This window comes from Ammospiza caudacuta, chromosome 2 (genome assembly GCF_027887145.1).
Source record: "Ammospiza caudacuta isolate bAmmCau1 chromosome 2, bAmmCau1.pri, whole genome shotgun sequence".
Taxonomy (NCBI): domain Eukaryota; kingdom Metazoa; phylum Chordata; class Aves; order Passeriformes; family Passerellidae; genus Ammospiza; species Ammospiza caudacuta.
Window position 1 is genome coordinate 26,373,485 of NC_080594.1, and position 21,196 is coordinate 26,394,680.

Below are 21,196 nucleotides of genomic sequence, written 5' to 3' on the forward strand. Positions count from 1 at the left end.
TTTGGACACGGTCAGCATCTGTACCCTGCAAAGCTTTAAAATTGGCAAAATGACTAAAATAGTAACCTTTTATGTAATATACTGTCTGTTAATTTGGAACCAGGGTCTAGAGTTTGCTAAACAAGTTTTGGCCCCCAGCAGGATCAGATACAAAATGTGCTCTACATTCATGGGAGAGAGCTCCCCTCTGCATAACAAGGTTTTCAAGTTAAAAACTGGTATAGAATATATATTACAAAACAGCTTTCAAGCCTTCATAACACTCCATGAGGAAACAAAGAAAGAAAATCCACAAAAAATTGGGTTTTACAAAATAAGTAACTTATTTTTTATTTTAAGGGAAAGGATGCTGTACGCCTTGATTTGACACTGTGTAAAATGCTAAGAAAAGTCTCTAAGTAATGATTCCACTTTTGTACCACAGATAAACTTCACAAATTAAGGACTCTGTAATTGCTCTAGATGCCAGGGTTCCCAAGTCGTTCATAACAGATATATTTTGTCCTTTCGTATCTCATACCACACTCAAATCTCAAAAGCTTTTTGAATGCTTGGTGTTATTTTCAAGCAGGGAATCCAAGGAACAAAAAGAATGCTGGGTTTGTTCCTGATCACCCAGCAGGCCACAGACATAGCACTCCCTGACTTTCAATCTTGTGACACTGATAGCAGACCTGTGATACTTCAAATACAATAATGATGGTTACCTAACAGGACTCCCTGTCTCTTGCAGCACTGCTTGCAGCACTGGAGAGACTTTTAGCCTGAGAGCTGATTGCTGCTGAACTGATCTTGAAAGACCATCAAAGAAGCCAAAAGAAGACAGAACTGCAACACTTTGCTGAGGGTGATCAGGGACCATTTCAGGGATAAACTTACCTATGTGATGTGAAGCATCAATCTGTGAATCGAGTATAACCCCACTTGCCAGGCCCATTGGAATCCTGCACTCTGAGGGGAGCACAGTAAGTTTGTTGTTAAAGAAAATGAGGACTATTCCAATATATATTCTGGTGAAATGTGAGACAGCATCACTCAGGACAATAGTGTAATTCTAGTTCACTATTAATTATAATAATTGTTATTATTACCTAGTAATTCCATAACATCACTCTTTTCCCAGAGAAGTCTAAATTAATCTCTGCAATTTCTCTCAACAGATTAATCTACTCGTCACTATAGGGAAACCTCAAATTCAAGGCTAGCATGCTAGAGGAATTAAGGTAGTGTGCTAAATAATTAAAAGCTAGCGTTGCTGGAAGCTAAAAATTTTTATTCTATAACAAATTTACAGTAACCACTCCACCTTGTCCTTGAATGTGGATAATTTCCTACAATTTTTGTAGAACAATCTCCCAAATTTATTTTTAGTGATCCTGAAAGGGTAGAGAAGACTTCATAGCTTGACTTTCCCAGCCAAAAACCACTGTAGTTCATACCTTTCTCTATAACCAAATAGGATGTCTGCATGCCTGCTTGCTGGTATTCCCCCACTTCAGTGTCTAAAAGCCACCAGCCAGGTCTCTGTGGTTTCATTTCAATTGTTCTAAATGAGCCTTGAAAAAAGGAAATGAAATGTATCAGAAACATTTGCATTACAAGGCTGACGTCAGTGAGGCTGAATTTTAAACCAAAGACCTTCCTATGACCTAATCCAGAAAATTTAAATACACATTGCAATGAGGGCAGTAACTTCCACCATCTCAGTGATTTTTCTTCTTAGCAAGCTAGTTCTGGCTGGAGACTGAGATTGGAATCAAGTAGCCAGATCAAAACCCAACCTTTGCTGATGGTGCAAAGTACAAAACTTTGGTTGCCTGAACATAACATATCTGCACATTAACTACAGTGCTGAACAGTGTAGTGAACAGTGTTTATTACATAATGCATGGATGTTAAGTCTGTGATGCTGGTTATGATTCTTACTCCTGCTGTGCCAGTGTGTTGTTCCAATAATGAGAAGGATGTAAAGAAGCCAATAGTAGAAGCAGGAATATTAGAAGTATGGGCCCCCCCCCTCACTTTCTTCATGCCCTAGGAGTGCCAAGGATTGAGCAGGAAGTAGGTATGGTTTCAGTTGCTTGATACCCTTTTTAGAAAGCACAGGACATGTTCTCATTGCTTTTCTTATACTCCTAGTTGCTGCAGACAATTCTTCAGGTAATTCCAGCTAATTCTGATTCTCATTTAAACAAAAATATGTAGATTTCCCAATTAAAAGGACTACTTTAAAAATAAGGAAATAAAATATTAAATAAACTACCCCTAACGTTCACTAAAACTCCTAGTATTCCAAGCCAGTCCCATTATTTTGATCTCCTTGTTGTCTTTTTTTTTTTCCCTTGAATTCTTGTAGCTGGCAACACAGGCTTCATAAGTGCTGTTATTGCACACTGGTACTGCTGACACTGATGGGGCAAAGGACTTCATCCTGCAGTCTAATGAAAACTTACAGCCTATTTCTCCCTGGAGAGAGAGTAAGAATTCTCCTAGGGCTCACATTTCTTCTTTCTGCTCTGTATCACTTACCCAGACATTAAACCCCCAAACTCTCACCATATGGAGACCTTTAAACCGATATGATAATGACAGACTTCAGAGGTCACCCCTTTGAACTTTGCTCTGATGTTTACCTGGGAGGAGAGTGTATGTACCAAGCTGATGCTCTGGCTCTCCTTGTTCTATGAAAGTCTGTCCATGAAAATGAACAACATGAATGTCTTTTGGGCCACCCATATTCAGCAAGTGCCATCGGACTGTTTCACCTTCATACATCCTCAAGCCTTGCAAATTGTAGGTAATCCCATTAATGGCTGAAAAAAAAAAGATTGTTAGTCGGGAAAACTGCTCACAAAACCAGTCTCAAAGTGCTAGAAAGTAATTACTGAAATTAGCAACATATTTAATGAAGCAATGCACTTGGGGAAAACATAGTTTTTTCCAATTTAAAGTGCAACACACTTTATGGTGTAAATCAATTCAGAAAATCCAGGGACTTCACCAGAATATTTGAGCACAGCTTGGTAGCAACACATGGCAGCCAGGAGAACAAAAATATTTAAATGTAAGATGGGAATATCAGGCCCAAAAGAAAGGACAGCTATCCAAAACTCTTTCTGAAGCTCCCACTTCCAAAGGCACAACTGAAATACCTCTATATCCACAGAGGGGTGTATGAAGGGCTGTTATACAGCTGATTCAAATTCCTCAACAGAACTACCTGATAGGTCAAATTATTAAAATATTTTAAAACTTCTTGCAAGAAGTTGTCAGAGTACTACCTTCTTATTGCAAAGAAGACTTCTTTGTTTCTTTTTTACTTTTAATAGGGGGGAATATATATGCAAATACAAGAGAGAAGTTTTCTTTTGAAAGTTTCAGTCTAATATATTCTTTCTTCATTTTAATAGCAAATTTCCCATCACTGATAATTTTTACATGTAAAACCATGACTACTATGGGTACAATGGATAACAAAAAAAATTCACATAACTGATGTGGGGGATTTATGCATTTTAAAAAGGACCATGAGCTGAGATACTTCCTCTGACATCTTTCCCTCTACCACAGTAAACTGCATATACAGCAAAATGAAATAGGTACCATAGAATTTGTGGCATTGCTGCATTTCTTGTGTCTTCTCATTACAAGGCTTTCCAGAATGTTTGTCAAAGTACCAGCTTTTCTCTTCATCAAAGACCATAAAAAGCAAGAAAAAGTCTCGTGTATATGTCCTGCTACTATTTGATTTGCTGAAGGCTCCTTTTTCACAGATCAGTATTGGCCCAATCAAACCAGACTGAATGTCTTTCTCCTAGAAGGTAATAAACTCATATTAGAGGTAAAAGTGGATTTCCCAAAAGATGTAAAAAAAACCCCAGAGCATTCTGCAGGAATGCATCAGCCCCTAAAAATCTAAAGTAGGTCCCAGAATTACTGCTCCCTTCTATCTTTATTCTTCCCTGCTCAGTCTTACCAGAGCTGCCCACTTCAAGTTCTTCCATACTTTATGTCCTGCTTTAACTGAGTGCAAGGCATTAAATGTCAGGTGGGAACATCCAAGCCCAAAAGAAAGGACAGCTATCAAAAAACATGTTCTGCAGCTTGCACTTCTACAGCCATGCATCATTCCAAAAAGTATTCAATACCCAGCTGAACATTGGCTCTGGACAAACTACTCGAGCCGACTCTGCTTGAGCTGCAGTGGTGGACTGGATGATCTCTGGCGATGCCTCCCAACACAAGTGTTTCTATGATTCTGTGATCAACCCCAGCAACACCACCCCTTCTATTTCCATTCCCTTACCAGGTTTAAATCAGAGTAGTAGACCCAGGACCGACAAGCTGCTCCTGACTGCACGGGGCCCGATCGCTGGTTTGCGTACCATACATATATGTAGCTGTTATTTGGCTGAACTTCATCTTCCTTAAACCAAGCAGTGGATTCATCATCATAAACGCTTCCCTCAGAGGACTTTTCATAGAGGACTCCATGGGCATGGAGGGAATATGGTCTGGATGCCAGATTCTTAAAATGAACCTAAAAAATCAAAAATAAATTCTGTTCAGCAAACCGAGGCCTAAACCGAAGTCCCCCCACATTACATTCCCATGACCTCAAACCAGGTCAAACCATCTTTTGCATAAAGATTACAGGCTATGTTGTACGTGGAAAAGCCAGCAGATAGAGCTTTTGATCTCCATGCATCTCCATGCAGAGTCTCCACTTTTGATACAGGTAGTTTTCTGAAAAATCACGAGTCTAACTCCCCTGTCTTTCACCAATCGAGGCTCCCAGGACATGGACTGAAGCCCCTCATACCTGGAGCTGCTTAGTTACTGCCAGCAGGGAAATGGGGAGATTCTACCTTTTATGCTTTGTTGCAGTTGTTGCAATCCAGTAACTCTAGACCTCTGTATGTACCATTCTTGCTGAAATCAGTGCTTCCCACTTCTCCCAGAGAAACACCAGGACAGGGGGACTACATAGTTACCTCCCATTAGAGAATATCACTCCCAAGCTATAACAGCTTTTTCTTCTCTTACTCATGATTTAAACATGGCTTGGTGAATTCCTGTTGCACACCACTCCTACTGAAATAAGCAGAAAGCACTGAGATCTATCCTCCCTATTTAAGTCCATCCCTCTGTGTTGGAAGACTGGATGAAGAAGGATGAGAGAAGGGAAATTAGGAAGCAGTGTGCTTCCTAATGCAAATATACCACAGTGTATCCAGGGATATGGTTCCTCTTCATCCTTGTTGACAGTTCTAACAAAATCCTGCACATTTACACAGCAAAACTTTTTAGAGGAAATGATATATTTTCCCAAAAAGTATATATTAATCTTGAACACATATGTACTAATTTTTAAGTTTAGACAACTAATTTTTCATTAACACTAAACCTAAATCTTATTTTACAGTAGACAAATGAGCCAGTATTTAATGCTGGGAAACAAAGAAAAACAGAATTTAATTTGCTGTGGACAGGAGTGAAAAAAGATGTGTTTCAAAGAAACACATCACAGAGCTTACAAGTTCACAGTGCAATTTCTAGCTTTGAAAACTGTTTCCCCTCCATCATCTTTTAAAAATGTGTGGTATTTTTAGATCCATTCTGTCATATTCCAAGACCACTGTAAGAATCTTATCCTGCACACACAATCAAAACATTGACCTACTAGGATAACATCGTCCACTTCAGCCCGAATTACTGGTCCCAAGATGCCAAGATGTTCTGTATACTCATCTTCATCCTGAAGAGTCGAAAAGGTACTGTCTGTGTAGCTCTGGAAAATCACCTTATGTCTGCTGCCATCTTTACAGCTTTTGTCATTCCTCATTGCACTGAAAGGAAAACCCCAATTAAAATCCCTTGGATTCTGAGGGAATCAGAAATACTAGCTTTGATGAAACCTGGGAACTCATACAGCAGAAACATTTTAGAATTCTGTGAATATAAAGAATAAACACTCAAATGGCTTCAAACTGTGTCTGGGAAGGTTTAGATTGGATATTAGCAAAAATTTTTTTACCAGAAGGGTTGCCCAGGGAAGTGGTTGAGTCTTGGTCCCTGGAAGTGTTTAGAAGATATGTGGATGTGGTTCTTAGGGACATAGTTTAGTGGTTTAGGGACCTGGCAGTGCTCTTAATGGCAATCTGGCAATGGATTAAAGGTTGGACTCAGTGGTCTTAAAGGTGTTTTCCAACCTTCTGTGAATCTACAAAATGAGCTTCAGATGATTCTGAAAATCATGGCTTGCAATGTTTAAGCAATTCAAGTTCTACAGTTGGATAAGAGATCCCTCAACCATTTGGTAAACTATCCCTGAAAAACTCCAACAAGTCTCTCAAAACCCATCTGAGCTCTGTTTTCCTTTTTTTCTTATTCTTAATAATCTGAATTGGAGCTTGGCTGAGTGTAGTGAGGCTATCACCTACACAGCACTGTCTCTCAGGTATTTTAATCTGATAATACCTGTATTTTGCATCACAGAACTGGTATGGTAAAATAAGCTTTTACAGCTTCAAACTGTTGTTCAGATCTTAAACAGAAGTGCTGAAATGCTATTATAATTACCTACAAATCTTGCTTTATTATCAATTCTGCAAAACCTAGGAATTTAACATAAGTTACATAGGAGAAATGTTGGGGTTTAGCTTTTCAACACACTGAGAGGATATGCCATGGGCTCTCTTAAATTCACTGCAACTATTCAGCTCACACCAGTTGAGGACAAACACTTCTGGAGAGACCTATATAGAGGTCTAAGCATTGATTTTTCAAGTGCCCAAAGAAACTGTCTTGTTTCTGCTATTTTTGCAAGTGCCATTTATATGTACTGAGATGAGGCAGGAGTAAACCTGGAGAATACTGAAAAAGTTTTATTTTTATTCCCATCAAATGAAATGGAAATTCAGTTTGAGAAAGAATCTATGTTTGGAGATTCACTTTGCATAATGAAAATATTCTTGCTCCTGTTTTGGCTGCTTTTGATAAAAATCCAAAGTTGGGCAAGTTTTGGTTCAGCTTTTTGATGAAAAGTGACAAAGAATTCTATGCCTTTTTGGGTAAGCACTGATCCTAACCTGTATCAGTTAAGAGAGTGAATTTTTAGTATAGTGTTTCTCTCATATTCTCACATATTCTTTGCTGTGGCACAGTAGCCAGTCTTGCCTGTCAAAATTTAAGAAAATCCCTCAGCATTAGGATTTGTGATCCAGTCACCTTCTGATTTCTCTAAACAGCAGGAGCAACAACAATACTTTATGCAGCTTTGTTTTTACACTTAATATAAAGCAGTCACCAGTGTGGTTAAACACCTTACAGCTTTCATGCACTTTTTAATACTTCAGCCTTTGTGAAGCTGGAAAGAGCTGTTATCCCATTTTCCAAGAGAGAACTGAGACACCAGAACCATTTCCTGCTAGTGCTAGAAACTGATTTAATTTGCCGATAAGCACATCCCATTCTAAATTCCATCAGTTAGTCCATTAAATTCCTGGAAATATTATGCACAAGGAGGTCTCTGTCCTGCGTACATGTACCAAGAACTGAAGCACAAAGTAAAACATTCAAGTACAACAAAACAAGCTGCTAGATTCCCTCTTGACCTCTCACAGTCAGTTTTATAACTGATGTATTACAGACTGTTACTAGTGAGTCTACAAAAGGGGGTTAAAAAAAAAAAAAAAGAGTTCTTAGCTGTGTTGTGCTTGATTATATAATCTCACTCTGACATTTCTAAGGGGTGTGAGTCTCTTGTGGAAAATTCTTATAGTTTGTGCCATTGAAATGTCAGAAATCAGATGGCACATTACAGATGCTTTTAAGTTTATCAGCATGTGAATCAACATTCTGCAAGGAGATTTCAGGATGGTGTGCCAAGTGAAAGCAAAGGATTTAGGCAAACCTTTTCTTATATCCTGCATAGTTCCAGCAGACCTCTTCAGCTGCGATGTAATATCTCCTCTTATTGCCTCTGCTGCGCAGGTAGTGCTCAGCAATGTCATCAGGGTTGCGCTGCCTGCTGATGTTCACCTTGGGGTCTGTCATGTAGGGGTCATCAAAGCTTACATAATGGTACTCGTATTCGCCCCCCGAGCTCTCGTCGCTGTAGGATTCTCCCATCACATACTCGTAGTCTCCGTCTGCTCGGGGCAGCCCGATGGTGATGGAGGGCCTGAACTGCCGCGGGGTGAGGGTTTCACCCAGTGACTCTCCGAGCCTGGCTCTGCTCACACCCACACTCTGGCTGACCTCACTGGCTGCCTTGGTGGCATCTGTGCAGCACGGCGCTGCTGTGTGGTTGGTCCCACCCGGAAGCGCACGGCCAAACCCTACCACGGAATTGCTGGGCTTTTTGGGGTTTCTACTCCTTGGGCTCAGCAAGTAGGTAATTTTTGCATCTTCCTTCTTTCTCCTTCGGATCTTGATGAAGGTTCCAGATGAAGTCAAGGTATTGTTGTTTCCCTCCTTTCCTTTCTGAGTCGGGTGAATGTGGCTCACTTTCTGGTTTTCCTCCATTAGATGTGAGAGCCCTTGATCCTTCTTCATATCTTCCTTATTTATGGATGCTGTACCATTTCTGCCATGATGATTTAACTTACCACCAGCAGATTTATCTAAGCTTGCCTCTAATCCTGGATTCATCTTTGCAGACACCAAATTCCATTCCTTACTAGTCATTTTAGATGAATATTTCCCAGCCCCAGGCAATGATGCTTCTAGTAAGTTCTTCACTACAGCAGGGCTGGAATTAGGGCTTGTATTGTCTAATGTATATTCTAAAGAAAAAACATTGGCTGGTTTATCTTTGGATATCCTGGGATCAGAAAGGCTGGATGCATTAGACCCTCCTCCTACTATGAGGTCCAAATCCAGTGTCAAGTTAACTGTGTACATGGCATTTTCCATCTTCTTTCCCTCCTCTTTCAGATCATCATATTCATTTTGCAGTTTGCCAGTTCCCACCATGGCTTCATTGGATGTGTTCTCTGTATGATGCACAAAATGAGGTGCATCAGTCTTGTCAGAAAATGAGACATTTTTATTTCGGACATGATTTAGAAGGGCATTCATCTTTTGGACAGAGTAAAACTTAATGGCCAGTGAGTTTCGCCTTTTCCTTTTCTTGTTAGTAGTATAATTTCCTCTTCCCGTGCTTTGCTCTTGATATTTTTCTGGAAAAGGTTTACTGTCATTTCCACCAGCTGGAAGCTCTTCTGCAACATTCACTGGGCCTCCCCCATTGCTCAGCAAGTGTTCACCTGCAGACACGTTACTGTGAGCTATTTCATAGTTGCTTTGATTTCTATTCTCAAATACCAAGTCAGCTTCTCCATCACTTGTGGTAGCTAAAAATAAATCCTCTTCTGCTGTGATTGATGTGTGATTTGACTGGAATGTTTCAGCCTTGACTGGGGGAAGAGGAGTGATATGAGTTTCAAAGAACTTAGAGTTGTTTGTTGTTCCACTACTATTTATAGCTGTCCGACCTGAGCCAGCTGCTACCTCAGAACTCATGGCATCAATGTCTTCGTACTGCTCCCAGGCCAGTGCTGTAAGATTCTGTTTTTCTTCATCACCTGCTGCCTTTCTTGAGCCTCGGATGGAGTAAACAGAAGCCAGATAATCCTGATAATCCAATTCCTCCTTGTTTTCCTCCTTTTCTTGCACAACTTGCTCAGCTGTGGTGGGAACAGCCTTTCTTTCAGTCTTGGTGGGACTTAAAGCCACAAAATCCAATGTTTCATCTTCCTCATAGTCACACTTTGCATCCCTGAATCTCAGCCTCATGCCATAACTCATTTCTGGGGTGCCCCAGGATGCCAAAAGCCAAGTACCTGCAATTGAAATAAAAGTGTTATGAGACTGGACATTGTCTGTCATGTAAGTGGCCAAGGCAAATAGTTTGTTTTGCTTCTACAGCACCTGCTATAGCAGACTGCTAATCTTTATCTGGGATATTTATGAGCTGCAATGAAAAATAATTATTAAATATAGACAAATTAGGGCACATATAAATACATCTAGGAGATGGAACTCTTTTCCATAGATTAAGCTGTAATTAGAACCCGATCAAAAAATAACCCATGGAAGAGATAGATATGAAAAAGAAAGAAACAAATTAAAGGATCCTATGTTTAGATCTGGATCTAAGAGTGAGACCTCTCAAGATAAAGTTTCAATTTTATCCTGTCCTTACTGGTACATGCACTGCTACATAGATAGAAAATTCTGAGCAGAGCAAATGCATTGCGAGGCAATGCTGGCAAACATCTGACATACACAGTGTTTTAAAAGCTTTTGGATGAATCATGGATGATTTTTAATAAGTAAAATAAGAATAAAGCAATTTGAATTTCCAATCTGACAAAAGCTATTAAGCTGCCAATCTGAGGCATTTCTGATTAATTTAAAGATAATTCCTCCAAAACCTCACCACAAGGTAAGTTCTCTATTGGAAACTAGAATATTCTGAGAAGAAAATAAAATCTGTTTCCCTAAACAACATCAAATTAAGTTCTTTGCTTGTTACACCCTGATTTTGGAACTAGTAGAAATGACAAAATAGACAGAATTAACACCCTGAGAAACAGGTTTTTTTTAAAAAAAGGTCACATACAATTCTTCCTGTATTGATCAGCTGGAAGTGACCTGCACAGCTTTCCTGATTTCTAACAACAGCAAATTTATCAAAGAAAATATGCTCTAGATGGAAAGAATAGATTGCATACCAAAATCAAGCAAAAATACAACTTTATTACTGGGGAGGTTTCCATAAAATCTAATAGAGTTCTAATGATTCTCTAGTCTTGAGCAATACAAGCCACTTAAACATTTTTAAGTTATAAGGTCTTGATGCTGTGCAATATATAAAATATATATATTTTTAAAAAGTAAGATATTTAAAATGGGATAAGGATACTTAAACCTTGAGAGATTTTAGAATGATCACTCAAAGTGCACAGACTTCAATGACACAGAATCTGTCCTTTTAGAAGTAATGCCTTAAATGTGGATTACATGGGTTCTGATGCCCCCTCTTCCAAGACATGGTGCTAATTCTAGCTAGATATTGAGATGCATCCCACAGACTAGTGACTTGGTTCAGGCAGGCAGACTTTACTGCTAATGAATGACTTCAAGCCTAAGGTCAGGTGTAGCCATTTTGCCCAGTAATGACCACCAGAATTTGACAGTTTCAGTCCATTTTAGTCTGCTCAGAATAGACAAGAATGTGGCAAACCTGGAAATCATACAATGGAGTTCACACCGGTTTCCGAGAAGAATCTTGCCTTATTACTAACCCCAGTACTAATTGTGAAGTGAAAAAAAACCAAATCACAAGATGACCAACAAAAAGAGCCTCAGTACAGCATCTAGTTATGCTAAGTTGGTGTAGCCAGAAAGACTCCATGCACCGGGGAATGATTCAATGTTTTCTAGCACTGTTTATCAAAAGAGTTTTCTCTCCTATTTAGATAAGTCCTTATAGACTGGAGATTAAATAATGTCTTAGAAGAGCTGTCAAACACTACAGTTCCACAGCTTACCACCATTGTCCATTTCCACTGTGACCGATTCTCCGCTCATGGGGAAAAGGCTCAACGTATCCTCATATTTCCCTTGATACAGAAAAAAGTGTCCAGCAAGGCGAACAGAGACAACCTCATCATGGGTGCCAACACTGAAAAAGTGCCACTGAACCACAGTATCTCGGCAAAATCCAAGGATTTCACTGCTGTCAGACACATAGCCATTTATTGCTAAAAGGAAAGCAAAGTAAAAGTGGTTTCAGTATTTCTGTTTTAAAACTTCCTATTCCTTGATGTCAGTGCACTGGATTCATGTTTGCACTGGAAAGAGACTGGCACAGGGCTGAAACTATGATAATTTCCATCTCTGGAAATATTATCTCTAAGGCAGCAAGGTGCTGCATCAAAATTTAGTTAACCCTTGTCTTTGCTTCAGGGTCCAGAGCTAGCCTAGCTACTAGTGGCGAGGTGTGGGTAGGCCTTTTGCCCCGGCAGCTAACAATAAAATAAGGGGAAATGGTCTCAAGCTCCACCAGGGGAGGTTCAGGTTGAATATTAGGAAAAATTTCTTCACTGAGTGGATAACCATTGTAACAGGCTCCCAAATGAAGTGGCAGAGTCATCATCTCTGGGAGTGTTTAAAAAAGAAGTGAACATGGCACTCTGCAATATGCTTTAGTGGGCATGCTGGTATTAGGTGAGAGGCTGGACTTGATCTTGGAGGTCTTTTCCAGCCTTTCTAATTCTATGACATTTCTTATTTCTGTCCAGTGCCACCTAGCATAGTTAGAAGTTCACTGACTCACTGGAGGATTCCCCAGTCACATGTACTTCTGAAAACAAGCAATCACTGAGTGCTCAGGTTCATACAACCATTCCTATTATTCATCTCAGTATTCCACTCACTGTGCATTATGTTCGAGTTATAGAACTTGGGATCATCCCTTTTAACAGTGGCTGGGTTGCTGCAGTACTCCTTGATGTTATCCTCTAGGTACCAGCTCTTATTTTCATCGAACACAGCAAACATTGCCTGCTGCTCCTCATCTGCCTTTTTCTGAAAGACAATCAACATAGCAGTTACATTTTATCAGCAGGCACACGTATTAAGAACTCAATTCTACAATCTCTTTCTTAGTATGTAAGCAATATAAGTTTCATCAGAGTCCTGGTAAGTGTCAGCCAAAGGTTATGTGGAAGGAAGTAGAGGCTCCAGACTTCAATCCTACAACTGCAACCAACCTGCAGTAGAATGCTGAGCAAGCCTCTAGCACTGGTGATTCACAGATGGTTTATGACTGGGCTCTCTGTAACAGAACCAGACCTCTGGTTTGACCTGACAAAGCTTCTGACATTTTTTTCTCTCAAGTGATCCTTAAATCTTTGCCAAGCAAGATTTCAATAACTGGTAAAGGGAAGCCATCTCCCAGAACTCTCCCGTGCTGTTTTGGTTGCTCTAGATTCATTGTGCCTGAGATTGTCAGATGCTGTGGAGCTGTCTCTGTTACAGAAAGGAGCCAAGTAAGAGATTAATATCTTCAGAGTATGAAAATATAATAATAGCAGGAAAATTTATTATCAAGTCTAGAAATAGACTTTAAAGTCAGGCTGACCTTTTGTTGACCTTTCTTAGCACTTGCTAAGAAACACAGAACATAATTCCTTTACTGCTGTGGACAGTTAGAGGAGGACAGGAGCCTATTGGTTTAACTGCTCTCCACAGAACAGTTCTCTAAGGGAAGTAAAACTAAATTCAGTGTAGAATAAATAGCATTATTTGAGCAAAATCTGTTCAAACAAGTTACCTGCACACCCTTTTGTGTCAGTGCTTCACTTTTACAAATCAGAAGTGGGCCAATCAGTCCAGAGGCTATATCTCTCTCAATATTTACAGCACTGTGATACAGCCTTGTAATACATTGTGCATCCTGTGCAGTGGGTTGATCTGTTTTAGCAATTTTCCACTCATAAATGTACGTATTCCCTGGTTCAACTCCTCTACTCTGGGTGCCATTGCCTAAGGAAAAACAAGAACAGTAATGATATAAACTCAGAGCCAGATCTTAGTATCAAGCTGCACCTTCTAATGACATTGGTGTAGTTTGGCCATTAAAAGCTACCTTGAGATAACTGAAATTCAGCAAGAACTTTTGTCTCTCTAAAATTACAAACAAGAACAGAAAACTAATACAACAAATAGAGGGCATTTGTCTCTGCTTTGCAGATAATACCTTGGTTTCTCTATAAGGCAACACAACAGGTAAGCAGAGGCAGAGAACAGAATTGAGGTCTCCCAGTCATGCACATTCCCAGCCACAGCACCTCCTTCAAAGCAACAAAACCATCCATAACAGTTAGTGATATGCAAAAATATATTTCACAAATTTTTTACTTGTGGGATCCAGAGGATAATCAGCTCCTTCTGCATTCTTTGCAAGTGTCACTCCATGGAAATAAATGCTGTAGGGTCGACTGGCCTTATTTTTGAATACAATCTATATTAATAGGTAAATGAAAAGAAAAATTAGGATTCAACAAATCCTTGTCTGAATACATAGTGAAGTCACCACTACAGTAGAATTTTCCTGGCTTTAGCCCAGAAAGTGCCAGAAAGGCAAAAGAGTGTTTCAAGTATTGTTTGATATATAAATGCAAAGAATAAAAGCTGTTACCATTTTGTTGGACTTTGTAGACCCCACTGAGTGAAGTTCAGCTGCTTAGAGCTGGGCTATGGAAGGTCTAAAAAGAACACTTGTTCTTCTAGCTACTAGGCACACACTGTCTCTGGAAATATGAAGCTACTGACTGAAGTTCTTAAAAACCTTCAATATTGGAGAAAAAAAATTTAAAACCAAAGCTTGTCCCAGATTCTAAGACCCAGAGGGGATATTTATGGAAAAGGCAAGATTTCCTGCCTATTCTTGACAAAATTAGTATTAAAAAAAACCAACAAACAAACAAACAAACAAAAAAACCCAAAACCCCAAAAAACCCCCAAAAATGGGAGAGAAAAAGAGAAAAGAAAAAAAGGCACATGCTAAGCTCAAATTCAGAGCCACAGACTCATGGTGGAAATGATAGAAGATAAAGTTATGGAACTTTGTGATGCATCATTAAATGACAACAGAAAGACAAGTGGCAGCACAAGCTTGTAATGTAAATATTTTGTAGTTTCATGGTATAACCTCATGAAACAACATTTGATTATAGAACCTGATTACCTTTGTCTAAAACAGCTGGAAAAAAAAATCAGCATAAGAAACAAGAGGCTCATGAAGTTCAGCCTCACATACAAATCCCTTAGGAAGTCCACCCAGGTCTAGGGCTTCTTTTCCCTTTTGGACCAGTGTCAACACATATTTTACAGAGTGTGACTGAAGCATGTTTATGTTGTAAAATAAAGCACAATCATGGAAACTATAGAAGGAACACTGAAAAATGCAAGCTAAACAGTGCTACTTGTGATCATACCTTTTAACAGGGCCAATATTGAGAACATTAGTTATATTATTTGAAAGACAACAAAAATGAAACTAATTCCTTTGTACCTCTGCCTCAATATAAAACATATTATAGTATAAATAATCTCTGCATTTGTGTTACTTACTCTGACTTTATCATTTATTTGAGCTCTGATAATAGGGCCCAAGATTCCAGTTTGCTTGGGACGAGGATTTTCCAGACGTTTAGTGAAGCTGGCATCAGTATATTGTGTAAAAATAGCCTTTTTATACCTTTTACCTATCAGATTGGAGAAATTGTCCAAGTGTTGCGATTTATAGTGTCTTAAAAATAAAGGAAAAGAAAAATGATCAACACAACTTGAATAGTAGCATCTGTTAAAATACAAAATTAGTATTCAAGCAACTGGTAGAAATCTCACTGCTTGAAAAAAAAAAACCCAAACCCTAAACTAACCTAATGCTTCTCACCCCAAATTCTAACCTAAATTAGGTAAGAAGAATCTTAGATCATTACTTGTGCTTTGGCATTATATATGACCAATTAATATCAGAGTGTACATTTAATTTAATAGTATACATACAAGTATGAAACAAACTGAAGCAGCAGGTACACTTCTGAGGTAAGACAGAAATCACTGTACTTCTTTTTCAAAGGCCTAGTTGGGCATGGAGAAAAAAAACCCCAATTTGCTCACGGTAGCAAAGACTCCAGGAGAAATAGGATCAGAATCTTAATCCCAGTCAGGCACTATACAGTAAGTAGTGTTATACTGAAGTCTCAAACGTTTTTTTGTTGTCACTCACATTTCAAAAAAGGTTACTGAAAAGGGATAAACTGCAGTTTTGAACAAAGGAGGAAAAATCAGAGCACTGAGATGGTTAAGTAAGGCAGTGTGAGTGGCAGGAAAGATACATCAAATTTGTTCTGTGCAGTTCAACAACACATAAGGGAAGCAAATCATGCCAAAGGAGAATGAGTTGTGCAAACACTATATTTCTAAGGAGGCATATGAAATGATAACCCTTACAGAATAAGGAATTTGTTTATTCTGCTTAAATCCTTAAAGATTCTTATGAATATCAGCTTGTAAAGGCTCATAAAGGCACAAATAACACTGGGGAACTGACAGATTGCAAATTTAACCCCACAGATCACTGATAGCACTGTACACTATGACATCATGTATGTTACAGAATTCCTTCTATTTGTCTTAAGTTGAGCAAAATAGCCCAATACGCTTCTTTATTATGACTTGTACTCCATCTACATTGGTACTATGCAGACATCATTTATAGAGAGCTCTTTCTCCTGTTCCCTAAACACTTTATTGTACTGAACTTTTAAAAACTTATAATCTCCAGAAATATTCCCTCCTTCCAAGGATTGTTTATTTCACCAGAATTGATGCTGAAAAGTATTTTAGAAAATAATCTTGTATGCTGCTTTGGACAATTCCTCAGTCACCTTGTTATTTTGAGCTCACTGTGAGAGGAAAAAGAAGGTGCCCACTGTTGGGCTTCTCAGCAAAGAAAGTCACTGACACTGGTGAGAGTCCAGTGAAGGGCCACCATGGTGATCACGGAGCCAGAGCACCTGGCATAGAAGCAAAATTCCAGTTTCTTCAGTCAGGCAAAGACATAATTAAGGGAGCATCTTATGTTTAACCTCAACTATCAAATTGGCATTATAGAGAAAGCAGGACCACGTGCTTCTCAAAGCCGCACGGTGAAGAGATGAGACACAATGGCCACAAAGTGCAATATGAGGAAGAACATTTAGAAATCAGGAAAAACGCTTTCACTGTGAAGCTGCAAAGATGCCAAGAGAAGCTGAGGGGTCCCTGCACTTGGAAACAATAAAAATGCAACTGCATAAGGTCCAGTGCAACTGGATCCAGCTTTGCTATTGGATACCAAGAGGCTCTTTCCAACCACAATTATCCTGTTATTTCATGCTAACATTCTCTATTATACTGACAAACCAGTATTTTACCTATCAAGGGTGTCTGGAATTCTTGGGGCATAATCCCAGGTAACTTCTTCTGCAGCAATGAAATAGTCCCAGGTTTGGACCATAAGACGTTCTCTATAGGAGAGACGACTCTTCTTCACCTCTTTGTCCCCACAATCCCTTACAGCGAGGTAACCGTGCATTCCAGCTAATTGAGAGGAAACAGGACCATAGTGATTGCCCATCTGAGGAACTCTTACCACTTCAGCTGTTTTCTACCCCTGAAAGATATCTCCTGCTCTTATAAGAGAGATGTTCTTCTCATTCTTTAAAACAGAATTCTGATTATTGCTGAAAGATACCACTTTCAAATGGCAAAGAGAAAATATTTTCATCACATTGAAGTACCCTTAGCTGAAAGTACTCAGTTTCTCAGGAAATTGGTGGTTTCTTACTAATTTTATAGTGGTGCTTATCTGAACAGTTCACAGAGACTTAGATGCTGGTGTATTGAATCACTGTTGCTCTGTGCTGTGGACACTGCAGTAAAGCTGCAGATAAGAGTATCTTTCAGTTCAACATGCACTTCCAATAGAACGCCTGGTTCTTGGTTATTTTCTTAGTGAAATGACAAAACCACATGAAACAGTACTGTTGTAAAACAGCAGAAGCCATTTGGGACATGGAGAAGAACAGCTTTACAGGTGCCTAATAACTAGATGTTTCCTTGCCTTGCAGGTGCTTTTGGACAAGAGAAGATATGAGCCACCTTCCTTCCTCAGTCACTGTCATGTTTACGGTGGTTGAGGCTCCTCCCACCAAATTAACAGCAGAAACTCGGCGACGTTTTTCCTCCATGGACTGGCCATTGATGTGAATGGAGAAGATTTCTGGCTTGGAACTCATTCCTATCAAGTGCCAACTAATGTTGTCATATGCACAAGCCTCTAAATCTAAAAGAGACATAAGATTAGGGTTCAGAATACAGGCAAATCATGCAAGTTCCCTATGCGCCCTAGGTTTGAAGGGAGTCTTCATTGAAAGCATTAAAAAAAATTGCTGTGATCAATGTTTGCAACAAGAGGAAGTTTCAGAAGCATGTAAATGGAACAGATACCAAAATCATGTGTCAGTGGAAGACAAATGTTTAAATCTTACCTGCAAGTGATAAACTGGCTTAGAACAAGCTGGCAAAAAATGGAAAAAATCCCAGTGCCTTATTTTGGAAAGCTGACCTGTCCTTTCTTGGGGAGTGAGGGGAAAACAGGGCAGGGAATGCAAAGAACAAAGCAAGGATCTAAGCTAAAGATTGATGTGGTACTTAGTGACAGTAACTATATTCTTCAATATTTTCTTAAAAAAATTCCCATTTAAGACAATCTTTTATATTTGCTCAATGGATGGGAGAGAGATATTTAAGTTTTTTCTTAGGAAAACAAGAGAAAAGCCCCACTACCATCTTCCTAGTCTGCTCACTTAATTGTGTCTTTTAATGATAACTGACTTTCCACTTTCAGGAAGTTTTGCACCCAGTATGTAGAACCAACAATTCACTTAAATCATTCTCTCACTATCAGCTTGCTAAAAAAATGAGGAGCTTATTAATTCTTTTTTTAAAGTTAGTAATCCTTTTCTTCTAGCAGAAGTCTTCTCAGAGGTAATCTCATTGTTCCTATTAGTAATCTGGTGTTACTTCCTTTCAGCAGCACAGTTTTTCTTCCAGAATTTAGATGCTCACAGTCACATTCTAAGAAAGGCTGTATTGCTTTTCTCCACATTCCCATTCTTGTGCAAAAAAAGCAACTAAAGGTAATATTCAGTGTTCATAAATGTTAGTTTAATTTCATATAAATTGGAACAGTACCTGGTAACGTTCCATCAGTATAGCCATTAATTGTATACTTGACTGATGCTGATTTTTGCCAACTCTTGTTCTCATCAAACACACCAAACATCAGTACATATTCCCTGTCAAAATGTTTCTGTGACCCATCCTCATTTAGACTTCCTGTGAAGGAGAAACAATAGGTCTTAGTTTAGGGCAGAAATAAAGCAGATTTCACATGCAGTTGCATTAATACATATTTAATGAGCTTGTTTCACCTGTTAGCATGTACTGGCTGAGCCTGATCAAAACAAAGCCTGAAGAATGCTCATAATGTGATTTTATTTCTGGAAGTACTTTTGTATTGGGTAAGCACAAAATCAAAAGTCTGAAGTACTCCAGAGAAGAAAAACATCATGCAATGAATTGTCTCAGACAATTTCTGGCAATGTGTTGCAGAGATCGCCTTAAAGAAGGAGAGTGTCAAACACCTTTGGTTCACAATCAGGTGCTACTCTCTCTTTTCAGAGTGTGTGACAAGGAGAAGAGTGATGGCAGAGTCACCAGCAGTGTGAACAGCACCTTTTCAAGCACTGAGGTCATCAGCACCTTTAAAAAGCTTAAAACCAACCACTCGGCAAACAACATTTACACACAAAAGACTTCAACAGACACTGCTGTGCTGGATCAGTTACAAGAAACTGTCCTGGGCGATTTTGTGATACAGATGTAATTTTTGTCAAGAAGTAGAATTCATTCTGGACATGCCACACAGAACTGGTGTGATTTTTACTGATTCTTTCTGTAGATTGCTCACATCAAAAACTTCCACTTGCTACTTTCAAAACATAATCTGGTCCCTCTGGATTGCAAGAATGAAAAATTTGCAAACGTACTGATTATTCTACCTAGGAAGAGGCAGTGGAAGAAATTATCTTCAATATATTTTTTTAATTTATGGGAAGCTACAAAGCTCTGGTTTCCTTCACAAAAGAAGCCTCAGATCAACAGAGAAATTTATCTACTTGCCACACAAAGAACATTCAGGCAGTGCTTTAACTCAAAGGTCCAATTTTTATAACCTTAACTACCTCTTAAATGTGTCAGACCATGGGGAGCTGACCCCAAACAGCAGACAAACACCCACTTCAATGCCTTCCCATCCCCAATGGGACAGGAGAGAGAACAGGAGGAACAAAAATGAGAAAACTCATGGGTCAATAAAGACGGTTCAAAGGTGAAGGAAAGAGGGAAAACCACAACCAACACAGGAAAAAAAAACCCCACTCATCTCCCACAAGCTGACTGATGCCCAGTAAGTATCTCAAAAACTGTCATCTTGGAAGTCAACACCCCCATTCTCCCCACACTGTTGTTTCCTCCTCTGCCTCCATTTTTTATTGCAGAATGATGTTAATGGTAGAAAATAATCCTTTGGCCAATCTCTTTCATCTGTCCAGATGGGTCTTCTCCCAACCCCTTGTCCATCCCAAACCCACCATTTGGAGAGGTCTGAGCAGGAAAAAGAGAAAGCTTTGACACTGTGCAAGCACTGTTCAGCAACAGCTCAAACATGGGTGAGTGCATTATGGATGCCATTAAGCCACAAATCCAAAACACAGCACCATATGAGCTGCTGTGAAGAAACTAAACTCCATGCCAGGCAGACCAAATACACAGGTACCCCGCACATTTACCACAGCACCCAGACAAAAATCTGTTCAGAAATCTTCAAAATATGCATAGTGAGCTGTTTGTCTTTGTTCTAGCCAGAAACATACACCCAAATTTTCTTGAAGGCAGTGGTCACAACAGTTCATCTCAAATTCATGTCCTACTCAAGCCCAAAATGCATGAATTTGAGAAGCCTGAGAAGGAAGTAGTTTCAAAGTATTTGCCCAGATTAGCTCAACCAGTATGCCATAAAATATGCATATACACAGAAACCCAAAGAAAGAAAAACTCAAGAAAAATCAGGAAAATAACAAGTCCTAGATAATACTAAAAGCACCAATCATAAAAAAAAATCAGAAGGAACATAATTAATAACAAAGCAACTCCTTTGAGGTGATAAGAGTAGATGTGTTCTGCATTAAAATGGGTATCTATGGGTGAGGAGACTGTCCTTGTGCAACCCACACTGAACCAGTGTTCTGTTTACTTTCAGGGAAGCTTTAAGGTCCAAGTCCATGCAGTTTAGTCTACACAAACTTTTGACTCAAACTAAATCAGGCTAAATAACTCACAGCATGTCCACCACAAGAAGGATATATAATTTGGAAAAACCTTGGATTTTAGGGACCAGTAAGTAGTTTAAGTACTTTACATGGTGGCATGTTGTTTCAGTCATCACTCAAACCACAGAGATGTATCTTGCAGCCATTTACAAGTGCTACAAGACACCACTTATTAG

General features: G+C 39.2%; 1 protein-coding gene across 1 annotated transcript in view; it reads right to left on the reverse strand.

Annotated features, from left to right (window-relative positions):
- Window positions 1–21,196, reverse strand: part of F5 (coagulation factor V) — a 33,857-nt gene that overhangs the window by 6,277 nt on the left and 6,384 nt on the right. The window contains exons 5-19 of the mRNA XM_058825223.1: window positions 18,823–18,966; window positions 17,690–17,911; window positions 17,001–17,166; window positions 15,151–15,328; window positions 13,936–14,038; window positions 13,349–13,560; window positions 12,450–12,600; window positions 11,562–11,774; window positions 7,916–9,848; window positions 5,684–5,849; window positions 4,307–4,540; window positions 3,604–3,814; window positions 2,634–2,813; window positions 1,440–1,556; window positions 880–951 (exon numbers count right to left, since the gene is read on the reverse strand). Coding sequence (XP_058681206.1) covers window positions 880–951; window positions 1,440–1,556; window positions 2,634–2,813; window positions 3,604–3,814; window positions 4,307–4,540; window positions 5,684–5,849; window positions 7,916–9,848; window positions 11,562–11,774; window positions 12,450–12,600; window positions 13,349–13,560; window positions 13,936–14,038; window positions 15,151–15,328; window positions 17,001–17,166; window positions 17,690–17,911; window positions 18,823–18,966 — 4,302 coding nt within the window. The remainder of the gene's footprint in view (window positions 1–879; window positions 952–1,439; window positions 1,557–2,633; window positions 2,814–3,603; window positions 3,815–4,306; window positions 4,541–5,683; window positions 5,850–7,915; window positions 9,849–11,561; window positions 11,775–12,449; window positions 12,601–13,348; window positions 13,561–13,935; window positions 14,039–15,150; window positions 15,329–17,000; window positions 17,167–17,689; window positions 17,912–18,822; window positions 18,967–21,196) is intronic.